The sequence below is a fragment of the Echinops telfairi genome, unplaced genomic scaffold (genome assembly GCF_000313985.2).
Source record: "Echinops telfairi isolate 266 unplaced genomic scaffold, ASM31398v2 ScPeMD7_24;HRSCAF=84, whole genome shotgun sequence".
Classification (NCBI taxonomy): domain Eukaryota; kingdom Metazoa; phylum Chordata; class Mammalia; order Afrosoricida; family Tenrecidae; genus Echinops; species Echinops telfairi.
This window is the reverse complement of record NW_022103921.1, coordinates 2,867,566-2,882,232: the sequence shown is the minus strand read 5'-3', so window position 1 is coordinate 2,882,232 and position 14,667 is coordinate 2,867,566. Positions and strand designations below refer to the sequence as shown.

At 41.1% G+C, this 14,667-nt stretch overlaps 1 protein-coding gene across 1 annotated transcript in view; it reads right to left on the bottom strand.

The window, feature by feature from the left end:
* The window catches only part of UGGT2 (UDP-glucose glycoprotein glucosyltransferase 2), a 264,346-nt gene that overhangs the window by 9,524 nt on the left and 240,155 nt on the right, over nt 1-14,667 (bottom strand). The window contains exons 38-39 of the mRNA XM_045289053.1: nt 14,326-14,442; nt 3,134-3,257 (exon numbers count right to left, since the gene is read on the bottom strand). Coding sequence (XP_045144988.1) covers nt 3,134-3,257; nt 14,326-14,442 — 241 coding nt within the window. The remainder of the gene's footprint in view (nt 1-3,133; nt 3,258-14,325; nt 14,443-14,667) is intronic.

Genomic DNA, 14,667 nt, shown 5'->3' with positions numbered 1-14,667 from the left:
GATTACAAGGATCTACATATAACCTCCTACCTGGGGGATGGACAACAGAAGAGTGGGTGAAGGGAGATGTCGGTTGAAGTGGGTGTAAGGTATGACAAAATAATAATAATTTATAAATTAGCAAGTGTTCATGAGGGAGTAGGGAGCGGGAAGGGAAAGGAAAAAAATGAGCTGATATCAAGGGCTCAAGTAGAAAGCAAATGTTTTGAGAATGATGATGACAACAAATGTACAAATGTGCTTGACCTAATGGATGAATGTATGGATTGTGATAAGAGATGTACGAGCCCCCAAGAAAATGATTAAATAAAAAAAATCTCCAAATAATATAAAAATTATAGGACCACTGGAAATTTTTAAAAATGATATGCCTCACACCATATATTCCAAACAGAACAAAGATGAATAATACATATAGAAAATTTTCCAAGAAAACATAGCTGAATCTTTTAAAATCATGAATAATGGTATTTCTAGATCTAAAAGAAAATCTAAAAGCCCAAATGAGAAAATATCTGTAACTCAAATCACGAAGTGTTAACGTGTTTTACATAGAAGTCTTCCCGGATAACCAGAGGGAACAACCTAGTGTCTTTTTGAGTAAAATAAGCAAAGTTCAAACACTCATGAGGAAAAAAGAAAGAAAATCATGTCAAAACCCACAATTTCATTCATAATATGGAAAATGCAAAGGTTGTAAAAGATATACATCTCTTTTGGATTGAGTGAGTAAAAGACTTGCAATTTTCTCCTTACTTCCATTTTGTTTTAATGTTTACAGTGAACATACTTCAAAAAGTTCATGGGAAATAGAATAAAATGATAGTGGATTTTTTCCAATAACTTTTGAATCCCCCCTCATAGGTTACAATTGCAATTAAGTACTTAGTAGAAAAAGCAATAATTTCTTTTAAATTTCTTTCACTAAAATGGGATCAATCATAAATTGTTATATAAATACTGTTTTATGATCTATTTAACTTAAATATGCTGCCAAACACCTATAAAATTACCTGAATTATCTTGAAATCCTGACCCGAGTTTAATTTTTGAATGTATTATTTTGTAAGGTATCCTGTGAGGTCTGGTGGTGCAGCTGGCTGCACAGAGAGCTGCTATCCGTGGGATTGGTGAGCTGCACCCTCCATCTGCCACACAGGAGACAGACGAGGCTGGCTGTTCTGCCAAGATGCAAAGTCTTGGGAACCCAGAAGGGCAATTCTACAGGTCCCTATAGGGTTACTGTGAATGGGAATTAACTGGATGACAATGAGTCTGGCTTTCAGATAGATCATTAAATGATTTCTTTTTCATTATGTTAGACATTCTACTATAACCATATCGACTTATCTTTTTCCTTTTAAAAATAAACTTCTGGAAGTAGATCGCTACATCAAAGGGCATATATGTTTTACGTTTTTTTAAAATTTAAATCATTTTATTGGGAGCTCGTACAATTCTTATTACAATCCATACATACATGTATTGTGTCAAGCACATTTGTACATTTGTTGCCTTAGGTTTTTATACATATTGTAAAACTTCCCAAATTCATAGGACCACTAACTATATGGCTCTATCAGAGGGCTCACATGTCCATACCTGTACTATCACGGGGCTATCAGTCCTTTAACTCCTTCCCAATTTGATGTGAGAAACATTTTTACCTCAACGTTTTGTACATTATTTTTTAAATAATGGAAGTCTGAACAAATTTATTATTGGATACACACTATGATTCCATGATACTTATCATGTAGACATAGAATTATTAAAATGGAAAAATGCCAATAATACTAGTAAAAACATATTCCATTAAACGCATCATTTGTTGTCAAATTCCCTTGGTAAAAAAACTTAAATTATTTAGAGAATATTTTATTATTAAGTTATTTAAAGATATTCATATATTAGTTCTAGTTATATATGTAATATATACATTTTCAAGTAGTGATCTGTTCTCGACAAACCCTTGTGTGAGTGTGTGATGTAATCGTATAAATATTCCTTATTTCCTTTTTGCTTCCCTTCATTTCTCTCCCCATCTGTGACTTTCCTTTATCTTTCTTTCTTCTAATCAACAATTATCAAAACGCTTTCTGAATACGTTTACTTAACTGCAATGGTGATGCTTATGTAGACTAAATTATCACACACACACAGGCATGTGTTTATACTGTGTTTTGTTCCACCAATCTAGAAGATCGACCACACTTCCCAGACACATTGGTTTCTTGTAGAGAAAATGATCAAATGCCATTTCATATGTGCGTAACAAAATTTACATAATAACTTCAGTTCCTCCTAAATTTACATAATAACTTCAGTTCCTATATTCTGAATTATTGGAAGGAATCAATGTGAGGATTAGCTAATATGAGAGGAGTTAAAAACTCTGGAAAAACAGAATGAAAGGAATTTTTTCATGAACTTTTTGTAGCCCACTTATATAACCTTGTAAGTTTTGACCATATTTACAGGACCAACGTAGTAATGAGTAAGGACCAAAAGGGCGAGAGCGCGCAATGGGAAACTAGCGGAATTAGGAGAAAATCAGTAATATTAAAAAAACCCAGCAGATACATGTTAAAGGGTTATATAGGACACTGAAATGTCATGGGAGCCACACAATTTAAAATCTAAAGACAGACGCAAACTAATGATAAATGGACATCACGGTCCAGATCTTGCTGGAGGAGGAGAAGCAGACAGAGAAGTCTGCATTATGAACGAAATCAAGTTAGGAAACAGGAGGTGATCCTTTAAATAAGCTTGGTCAGGCTTTTAGAGTAGCCCTCAGATATTGCTTGAATTTTCACAAGTCAGTGTCATGGTAAAGACAAGGATTTCTTTTATTTGACTCTTCACCTCCCTTTGGTCAGGGCTAATGCTCTTTGACTCTCTATGCAGTGGTCTGAATTGAAACCACGTCCCTGGAGGAGATTACTACTTAGCCCCATTTTTTAATGTGTGCGCTCAGTCTGTATAAACATGACGTTGTAAATCACGCCAGAGGGCTTCTTAAAGAAACACGGACCCAAGCATTTGGAGATTTCGTTACAAAACGAGTCTTGCGATCTGTGTTAACCTCAACAGATGGCGCTGTTGACAGGCACGGAAGGGGATAACTCACTTGCTTTCTTCTTGTGTTCAATAAGCTCTAAGAGCTGCCGGATCTCGGTGTCATACTCCGCCCACTCTGGGATAATTCTGGCCGCAGCTTTCAGTTTAGGCTCCTTTGTTTTGGGGTTATTGCACTAGAAATTTAAAAAGAGCATTTTAAATTAAAAAATGCCATGTTCCAGGAAACAGAAAGAAAATATTTGTTTAGATTTCTGTGTCACCAGAGTTAACAAAATACATTTATGAAAAGCGGAGACCTCGTAAATAACGGAATTACTGAAATTAGTTTAAAGGATACGATCAAGTGAAACGACACATCACAGCCAATCTAAGCAATAATTCCTTAACACAAATACCTCAATCGAAAACGTACACAAAACACTATTGAAAGACATTGTGGTCGTTCATAAGCAGTTTGACGATTGTGGAAAACGGTTTTGGCATCGATCCATTACATCACTATCCTATGAAACACAGTAGATTGCATTAGTACATCCTTGGTTGTCTTTTCTATGCACTATTTGGTTCTGTTTTCCACAGATTTTTTTTTCAATCCTTAGAAATAGCTTCAGTTGTCCTTCTCACATAGCTCTGTTCAAATTGGAAACTGTGATGACATTAAAAATCAGCAAACCGGAACTCATCTGACAATATAGGGATAGTTTTCATATTCATAACAGTCCTTCGATCTACATGCCTTAAAAATACTTGAGGTTCTGGCGGCCGGAGCAGATCTAATTCCCTGACCATCCTCAGATGCACACCAAGAATAAGAATGAGGAAAACAATCGACTTCGCCCTTAGGACTCTAAAGTGAACGTCAGGGGGCAGTGGCAAGAAGCAGGTACCGTTCAGCTCGTCAACAAGGGCTCCCTTAGTAGGAGAGGTGCTTCTTCCATTACTCTTTACGCCTCCTTTTGTCCTGATAGACAGAGAGCTAGTACACAGCACAGCCTGTCTGAGCAGGATGAAGGCCCTGAAACAGTGAGCTCCCATTGAATAGGGGAGGGAGTTGTGAACTAGGTAGGACTGCAAGTTACACCTGCCAGAAGGTGCTTAATTTAGTATGCTTCTCTGTCCAGTCTGGGAGTTGCTGAAGGACAGAAAGCCTGGTCTGGATGGAAACACAGCTCTCAGAGTGTGGGGCGAGGAGAGTCCCCCACAAATCATCGCAGGTCCGGTAGGCGCAATTGTACAGCGATAATAAGTAAGGACTATAGTAAAGTCATAGAGAGCATGAGAGTTAGAGGAGAGACTGGAATAATGGAGTCAGACACAATTCATGGTAGCATGCTCACCTCAGCCCCGTTTGGTGGTCCTCGTTGGGGGAGCCCGGCCGCGAGAGCAGGAGAGCCCCCTCTTTATTGCTAACCAAGGGTTATATCTCCTTCAGGGGGGCATGATTACAGGTAACCACACGTCACAGGAAGGGGCAGTACAATAGGCATACACATTGTAGGAAGGGGATGTATGATAGGCATAAGCATAACAGGTAGGGGACGAGCTAGGGGTGTGCCCATAGGAATGGGAAGGTCTAGGGGTGTACATGTGACAAGATGGGCAGACCCTAGATTCATGATGGCAGCCTGACCTTGGTCATCCTTGGGCGGGTTCGACCTCTCTGGGGTCTCCTACAAGGAAACAGAAAGCTACCAACCTTATCAGAAGGGAGAGGGCCCTACTTGTTGTGGGATAAACAGTGGTGCCTGCTTGGTCTAGATGGCTGATAGCTCTTAAGGAGAATGACCCCTGATCTACTCCTGATAACCTTCAAGTGCATAGTCATTCGCAAGCAGCTAAGTTTGGCATATATTTGGGGGAGACAACTTGGGAGAAATCCTTCTGTTTCCCACATCACAGAACAAGGAATGACTAAATTAGTGTCTTCTCTTCTTTGGGGAGCTGCTGAAAGACAGAACCTTGGTCTGTATGAAAACAGCATCATCACAGAGCGCAGTAAGCAAACTCCACAGGCTGTGCCCATGTGAGAGTTTCTTGTCGGGCGTACTGCCAAAACCCAACAAACGAGCCGCACTGAAAAAGCTAACATCTTGTAAAATTTTAAGGCCCTAAGTGCATCCAAAAATAACCAGACACACGAAGAAAAGGTAAACACTGGACCAGCCACGTGAAGAGGGAAGAGAAAGTGTCGATGTTGTTGCTGTTACGTGCCATCAAGTCAGCTCCGAGCCAAGGCCACTCTGTGCACAAGAGAAGGAAGCCCTGCTCCGTCCTCACAACTGTCCCAGGCCCGAGCCCACCCATGCAGCCACTGGGTCAGTCCATCTGCTCGAGGGTTGTTCTCCTCCTCCCCACCCCGTCCGCTTCACCAAGCATAATGTCTTTCCAGGGACTGGTCCCTCCTTACAAGTCCAAAGCTTGTAAGATGAAGTCTTGCCATTCTTGCCTCTAAGGAACACACTGGCCTTACTTCTTCCCAGACAGATTTGCGTGTCCTGTGAGCAGTCCATGGTCTTTTCAGTATTCTTTTTCCAGCACCACAATTCATAGGTACGTATTGTTTTACAGTCTTCCTTCTTCGATGTCCCACTTTCACACGTGGAAATGACACAATGGAGAATACCACAGCAGGGGTCAGGTGCATCTTAGTACGTAAAGAAACATCCTTGCTCTTCATTCCTCTAGAGCGGTCTGGTGCAGCAGATTGACTAAAGCAATAAAGTGATCTCCTCACTGCTATTTCTACGTGGATCCAAGCAAGACAAAATCCTTGAAACTTCCATGTTTTCTCCATGTATCATGTGCCCGACTGGTGCAGTTGTGAGGATTTCGTTTCCCTTTATGCTGCGTCGTGATCCACACTGAAGGCTGCAATCCTTGATCTTCATCAGCAAGTGCTTCCACTCCTCCGCATTTTCAGCAAGCACAGTTATGTTAAGTGTTGAAGTATGTCTTCTGATCTCTTGACTGCTGCTTCCATGAGCATTGATCGTGGATCCAAGCAAGACAAAATCCCTGACGATGTCATCCTTTTCTCTGTTTATCATGCTGTTACTTAGCTATTGGTCCAGTTGTAAGGATTTTGGTCTTCCTTATATTAAGTTGCAATCAATAGCCTTGAGTAGGCAGAAAAACTATCAGAGAGACACAGGCTAAAGTAACTGATAGTATGAAGGCTGAAGAGCAACAGGAAAAGGTTCAAGATTTATGATTGTAATTTTATAAAATTATGGGCCATACATCCAGGGAACTAACATACACATCATAAGCATATGTGGGGAAAATGAGCTCAATAAGGGGACAGGAAGAATATCTAGAGATATATTGGCAGAAATTGCCCAAATCTGGGGAAGGGCATGAACACATAAGACCAAGTAGCTCAGTGTAGAATAAACATATCCACATGGAATAAACCTACGGAGAGCTACTGCAAGGCACGTGACAGTCAAGTACTCTAAAACGGAAGATAGGAAGACTTATGAAAGCAGTAAGCGAAATGCATTAGTCACATACAATACAACACAGTCCACAATACAATTCAGTGTTGGTCTCTCCTCAGAACCCTTAGAGGCCATAAAAAAAATGGAATGACGTATTTTAAATGCTGAAAGAAATTGAGAAGCAAAATACTAGATCTGACAAAACGTTAAGAATGAGAACAAAATTAAGACGTTCCAGAAAGTTCAAAACACTTCACATGCTGTACAAGAAATACTAAGAAAGATCCTTCTGCTGGGAGGAGTAGCAGACAATAACGCACAGTGGATAGAAGGGGGAAAAAAATAGACTTCCCTTAAAAGTACAATTGCATAGGGAAGTATTGGGGTGAGTTTTCATGCATTTTGCTTAGTAATGATACCGGTTATATATTACAGTGACATGCACATGTGCACATGAGGGGAAAATGTGATACGTGGTAACAAAGGACAAACGCAGGGAGGAAGATGGTATAGGTGTGGTTACTGTGTACTACTGAAGTTAAGTTGGTATTCATTTATGTTGTTTATGTTAAAGGTAATGCACGTGGTAAGCAGAAAGAAAGTGTCTTAAAAATACACACAAGGGAGGAAGGGAATCAAAATGGCTCACTACAAATAAAACCCACAACACACAAATATTGGCAGTAGCAGAGGAAATTAAGGGCAAAGAAGATGTGAGACACATGAAAAGCCAAAAGATGGAAACAACTTAAAGGCCTGTGAATAGATAAATGAATAAACAACATGTGATAGAAGCATAAAATGCAGTATTCCTCAGTCATAAAGAGAAATAAAATCTGTTACGTGCCCCAACATGGAGGACCCTTGAAAACATTCTGAGCGAAACCAGTCACAAAAGAACAACTACCTTACAACACACTTATATAAAATATCTACAGCAGGAAACTAACTAGAGTTCAAAGTTTATTAGCGTTACTAATAACCTCTTTAAGAGTTTAGTAAGCAAGGGGGAACTCTACTTAAGGGGCAGTGAGGCTCTGATAAGACTGACAGACAGACTTGGAAACAGAGTGGCGACATCTGAACGTGATAAATGTAACGTGGCCCCATTGTACCTGCAAAGTGGCAAATGTACATGTATTTATGAGAAGAAAGCACAAATGTATGTAATCTGGTTTGTAGGGTTAGTGGGTAAAACGATGAAAATGAAATGTTTGTGACTGACTACTACATTCCAACTGCACACGTAATCGTAGTGTGACCTGTACGAGTTTACTTAACTTTGAGGGTGAAGGTGGAGTAGGGAGCCTGTGGGGTGAGGCAGGCATGTCTTATTTCTACACTGATAAAAGAGAAAATTAAAGTATGTTCACCTGTATACAGTGAACCCTCGCCACTTCGCGCTTCGATTTCCGCGGCTTCACTCTATCGCGGTTTTTGCGTAACAGCGCATGCTCTGTCATTACTGCCACTGATTGGCTCATACTGTACACACTTCTGTCTGCATCGCTACGTATCGGAGCTACTTATCAGATGCATTTTTGCTTTTGTACAGTGTACTGTAATTGTTTGCGATTTTAAAGAAATTTTATCTAAGCCCTATGATGGCTCCTAAACGAGCTGCTTCTTCTAAGCCTCTGACAATAAAAAATAAGCGCCAGAGGAAGATGCTTACCATCCAGGAAAAGGTAAAACTTTTGGATATGATCAAAGATGGCAAGAAAATCGTGGAGGTTGCACGCCATTGATTACAGTATTTGTAAGAACTATGTATAATAATACTGTATGTGAAATATGTAATACTGTAAACTAGATGCCATAAATAATATAATAAAAAATGATCATTGTAACGTCCAAAATGTTTGACTGTATTTTCCCTTTTTCGTTTAATAAATTGGGTAATACGAGTGTCATGGTGACTAAAGGGTGTTTTTTCATGTCCTCTATGCTCTAACTACGAAAATATTTGATTTACAAATAAGGAATCCTACTTCGCGGAATTTCATTTATCACGGTAGGGTCTAGAATCGATGAACCGCGATCAACAAGGGTTCACTGTAATTCTACCCATCTTTGATCTATTTAAGCTACTTGGTTAGCAACTGGTCACGGGATAGAATTTCTGTATAGGGAAACTAAAGGTAATAAGGGTAGAGGATAAAGGGCAAAAGTACAGAACGAGTCAACGAGGAGAGCCTCTTCGTGTGAGGTCCGGGTAATTTGTGAAGGCGCCCTTGAGAGCATTTACTGAGGGCTGGGAGTGAGCTGTGAGGAGAGACACAGCCCAGGTGGCCCCAGCGTCTCTGGCTTGAGCAGTGTGGAGAACGGAATTGCCATTTCCTGAAAAAGAGAGATTATGGGAAGAGCATGAAGGTAAGAAACTTACAAGGTGTCTCATCTGACATTTGCACGGCATCAGTAAAGTATGCAGAAGGTCGTGTCTGAGATATTTTCCAGTGGCGGACACAACTTACTCTCCCCTTCATGCTTTATGAGAAGGCTATTAGTGATGATTAATAAACCTTAGCCTTCATCCTTTAGTTATCAAACAGTTTCACTCTACTGTGGTTCCCCTCCCCCACCTCCCACCCCTGTAATAATACATCTCTCTGGGGAGTCCTGGTAGCCTGTTACCAGTCCAGGACTGCTAACTGAATGGGCACCTATTCAAATCTACCAACCATTCCATGGTATTCATGCAGATGCCTGCTCCGGTGCAGATTTATAGCGTCAGAAACACTAGGAGTTGGAACAGATTTGATGGTGATGGGTTTGAGTTTTGGTGAATACATTTCTAAGTAAATAGGAAAACAAAACGTTCTTTGCAGAAATTAACTTTGCAGGCTTCTGTCTACAAATTGAAGATAATAGAATCATTTTGTTTTGCAATGGTATCTGGAACTTTAAAAAGTAAAAAACAAAAAACAATTCTTGTTTTTTGTGATGCACTCTTTTTCTTTTTGAAATAAATCATTTTATTGGGGGATCTTAAAACTCTTATAATAATCCACACATCAGCTATATCAAACACATTTGTACCTATGTTGCCATCATTTTCTAAACATTTTCTGTCTACTTGCGCCCTTGGTATCAGCTCCTCTTTTTCCTCCTCCTTCCCAACCTCGTGACCCTTGATAAATTACGTATTATTATTATTTTCATATCTTACACCGACTGCTATCTCCCTTCCCCCACGGTTTCTGTTGTTTGTCCCCCTGGGGAGAGGTGGTTATGCATCGATCATTGCGATCAGTTCCCCTTCCTCCCCGCCTCCCCCCACCTCCCCCCTACCCGCCCTGTATCACTACTCCCATTTCTGTTCCTCAGGGTTTATCTGACCTGGATCCCGTGTATTGTGAGCTCATACCAGTGCGCATGCTCCAGTCTAGTCAGAACTGAAAGGCAGGACTGTGAGGTGTGTGTGTGTGTGACACTGTGAGGTGTGTGTGTGTGTGGAGGCCTCGAAGAACCAGAGGAGTGTTGTGTTTCATCGATGCTATACTGTGTCCTGGTTGACTCATCCCTTCCTTGTGAGGGGATGTCCTATTGTCTGCATATGGGTTCAGGTCTCTGCTCCAACCCGCCCTCGTTCTCAACAATACGGTCTTTTGTGGGTTTGGGGTCTTCTGGTGCCTGTTACTTGAATCTGTCGACACCTCATGATTGCACAGGACGATGTGCTTCACCCACGTGGGCTTGTTGCTTCTCTGCTACATGGCTGCTTTTATAACTTCAAGCGATGCAGTATTCTGTATGCTACAAACTATTAGCAGTTCTTCCCTAGAGTCGTCAAGGTCTGGAGCCCTGTTGACACTGATGAGTAAGGTTGGGATGCTAAGTACAAGGTTGGCACTTCAAACCAACCAGTCATCCTGAGGGAGAAAGATGTACTGCCTTCACAGCCCTCCATACGGTGGCTGAGTCGAATAAACTTGATGACAGTGGGTGGGTTGGGAGATAATTCTGGTGGTTCTGGCTGCGAGTAGAAAACAGCTCGACAACAGTGGGGTTTGTTTTTTTTAAATAACTGAGATGGAAGGTGTGTGGGTGTGCTACGATGCTACTCAACATCTTACAACACACAGGATACCAAACCAAACTCACTGCCCTCAGTAGACTGTGACTCAGAGGGACATTCTGTAGGGTTCCTGAGGCTGTAATCTTTATGGGAGCAGACTGCTTCATCTTTCACCAGTGAAGTCGCAGTGGACTTTGAATCCAGACCAAGTAGTTATCAGTCGAGGGCTTATCATATGCCATCATTAGGGCCCCTTATACATAAGACAGCCCTTAACAACCAAGAATTATATGGCTCCAAGTGTCAACAGTGCTGTGGTGGAGAGCTGACATCACTTTCAATGCCATTAACCATATATATTTTCTCTTTCTTAGTCCATATTCTCGGCATTTTTCTTCACTCCTGTGGCAGTTACATAATCTCCTGTCAACTTGCAAAGGGGTGGAGTCTAGCCTCTGTGTGGGCATGACCTTCTGAGGATTCTGGGAATTCTGGTCTTCCTCCCTGGAGGTGGGAAACATACTCTCCCTTTGAGACATTTCTGTTGACAAGCCACACGGAGCTACACTGATGGAAGCAGACTCACGCCAGTACTGAGATGCTTACATCACCACTGGATCCACAAGACTTTCCATCCACTGGCCTGTGATGTTCCTGCATTCAGCGTCATTGCATGTGTTGCATGAGTCTGAAGAGGAATTTATAGACTGGTATCGGACATAAGGGCTAATATCGGACCTTTGGACTTGAACTGGACTGGGCTGGGCTGTTTGCTTAATACACAATTATCCTTTGATAGAAAGCTCTCTCTTACACATATATGAGTGTCTATGAATTTGTTTCTCTAGTCAACTCAGACTAACACAACTCCTCTGCTTTTTCTCTAAGAAGTTGGCTACGAGTTTTCTTGTATTTAAAGGGAGGGTGATCATTAAAAGTTATGCCATGTTGTTTTTACTGGATAGAGCTATTGTTAGAAAGTACCTGGCCATCCGGGGATATTTCTCAGTTCTTCTTACAACTTGACTATTTCTCTCTAATGGGCCAAGACTTTTATGACCAGTATACATTCTACACACTCCTCTTACACACTCACACCTCTGTATTCATTCAGGTAAGTGGTATCCAAAAGAAATAATATGTAAGCCATAAAAGTAATCTCAAAATTTCTAGTAATCTCAAAATTTTTACATATCAAAATGTAAAAGACATATGTAAAATAAAAATGAACACCTTATTCTATTTAATATATCTAAAATATTATTATTGTTCAATAAGTGATCAAATAAAATTATCGAGCTATTTTAATTGTACTAAGTCTTCAATATCTGGTGTATAGTTTATAGCTCAAAGCACATTTCAACTTAGACTACTGTGTTAGTCTGGGTAGACTAGAGAAACAAATTCATAGACACACATATATGTATAAGAAAGAACTTCATTTACAAGAGCAATTGAATGTTGAGAAAACATCCCAGCCCAGTCTAGATCAAGTACATAAATATGATATTAGCCCATATGTCCGATACCAATCATAAAGTCCCCTTTGAAGTCACAAAACACACGAAATAACGCCGAAATGCAGGAAGATCACAGGCCAGTGGGTGGGAAGTCTTGTGGATCCAGTGGCGGTGTAAGCATCTCAGTGCTGGCAGGGGTCTCTGCACGGCTCCTCCAGCTCAGGGCACTAGCATAGTCCCACGTGTCTTCTCAACAGGGATGTCTCGCAGGGAGTAAGCCGAGAGAAAGGAGTCCCCAGATTTCTCAGGAGAAGGCCATGCCCACACGGAGGCCTCATTGGCTATGACCTGACTGACAGGTTAGACTCCGCACCTTGACTCTGAATCCTCAAATCGACACCAGAATATGTAACTACCACAACAACCTACATTTTCAGTGCTCAAATGCCACCTATGACCTATGAGTGCTACTGGACCGAGCAGCTAAATGCAGATGACGACAGGGTCCTAGCAGACGGTGAAGGAGCAACAGGTAGGAGGGACGGATCCTTTCTTCAAAACACACACAGGAGCTACTCACTGGGGGGTGGGGGTGGGGACAGCCACCTTGGTCTGATACTTGGCTGTGTATTAAGCCACTGGAATTTGGGGGGTTGTTACAGTTGCTAATGCTAACCTAGCTATGAAAGCGCCCCAATTGACTGGGTCATGTTTTTACACCTCAAAGCCACGGTAATGTCTTTTGCGCTGTAGTCCATGTTTTCCTCTTTAAAATTTCTGCTCTCTCTGCGATCAGATTCTAATATGTTGGCACTACTCTTATTTCTGCAACAATGTCCCTTCTTATGGTTCTGCTGTATTTTGTTCAAAACTGTGAGAATTTTCATATTTCAATGGTTTTTCCTTCAGAGATCTTGTAACCAATTATTCTATATTTGAAATAGCATCTAAAAATGATTAGGAAAAATCCCATAATATCCTGTAGCTTTCAAAGATAATATAACATTGGAATATAAGCTCTGGACAGATGGATAATAATAAATTAGTCTAAACTTATATCTTTGGGAGTTAAACTGTCTTAAAATGAAGATAAGCTAAAAAGACATATATAGGATTATTTTTAAAAGACCCAGAATTACCTTGGTTGCATTTACCTAGGAAAGAATATTACTAGGAGAGCTAAACTGATGATATATTAAGATGATAGTTTATGAACATTTCGGCCCGTTGATAGCCTTTTTTCAGAAGCCTTTGTGTAGGAACGAGCTAACAGAAAGCCTGAGGCTGCTCTCCCTACAAGGCCCGCTTGCAAAGTGACCAAGGAGGCTCACTGTGCACTGTTTATGAAAACATGACGGTGCGTCTTAGACATATCCTTTCCTCCTGTGGGTCAGTTCCCTGCCAAAACACTGGGTCTCTGATGAACTTCCCCACGTGTGTGATGACGAACTAACTTCTTGTCCCTTGAACCCATCCTGTTTGATTCTCCTGGGAGAGAACTCCCAGAAGCAGGTACCTGGTTTCCTCAGGACTTTGCCTCCGGCAGCATTTCCCTTTGTGCATTTTGCTATGCATACTCCTCTGTAATGAAGCACAGCCACGAGCATGCTGGTAAGTGGGGTGCGATGAGCCCTAGTGAACCATCAGACAGAGTCAGTCTGGGTGAGCCCCTGACGTAGCCCTGTATTTGCCAGTCTAAGTTGTATTAGTCTGGGCTGACTAGAGAAACAAATTCATAGACACTCATATAAGAGCGAGCTTATATAAACAATAAATGTACATTAAGAAAATATCCAGCCCAGACCAGATCAAGTCCTTAAGTCTGCTATTAGGCCATCTGTCCGATACCAATCTATAAAGTCCTCTTCAGACTCATGGAACACATGCAATGATGCCGAATGCAGGAAGATCACAGGCCAGTGGGTGGAAAGTCTTGTGGATCCAGCGGCAGTGGAAGCATCTCAGTGTGGGCAGGGGTCTCCACGTGGCTCCTCCAACTCCAGGGCTCAAGTGTAGTTCCATGTGTCTTGTCAGCAGGAAGACGAAGCAGAGAGTGTGTGTGTATCTGGCCTCAGTGAGCTAATTAGCTCTGTGGTGCCTCCAAATGGGGTCATCGCGCTGCGACCTGACTGACAGGCTAGACTCCTCCCCTTCGCAAGCTGACTGGAGACGATGTCAGTGCCAGGTACGTACATCTGTGATAATCTACTGAGCAGCAGGAAAAGCAAAACAGTACGTGTGCAACTGTGTTTGTAAAACAGGACTAATTCTATTCGAACACTCACTATCTGACCATTACATAAACTAACATACAGGTACTCACCAGATCAATCGTCTTGGCTCTCTGCTTAGACTCATCATCACACCAGGTTTCACACCACAGCCAATCTTGAGGAAGAGATTTAATGGCAACTTGGTAAATCATGTTATTGGGAAGATCCTACAAGAAAAAAAACCAGTTTTAAATTTATAGAGATAAAAAATAGGGCAAAACATTACAAGCAGATCATTAGAAATATGCAAATTGGACACTTATCTGTATCGAAATATATATATATATATATATATTTTTTTTTTGCTGTTACTTTTTTTTTCTTTTCTTTTTTTTAACATTTTATTAGGGGCTCATACAACTGTTATCCCAATCCATACACACATCAATTGT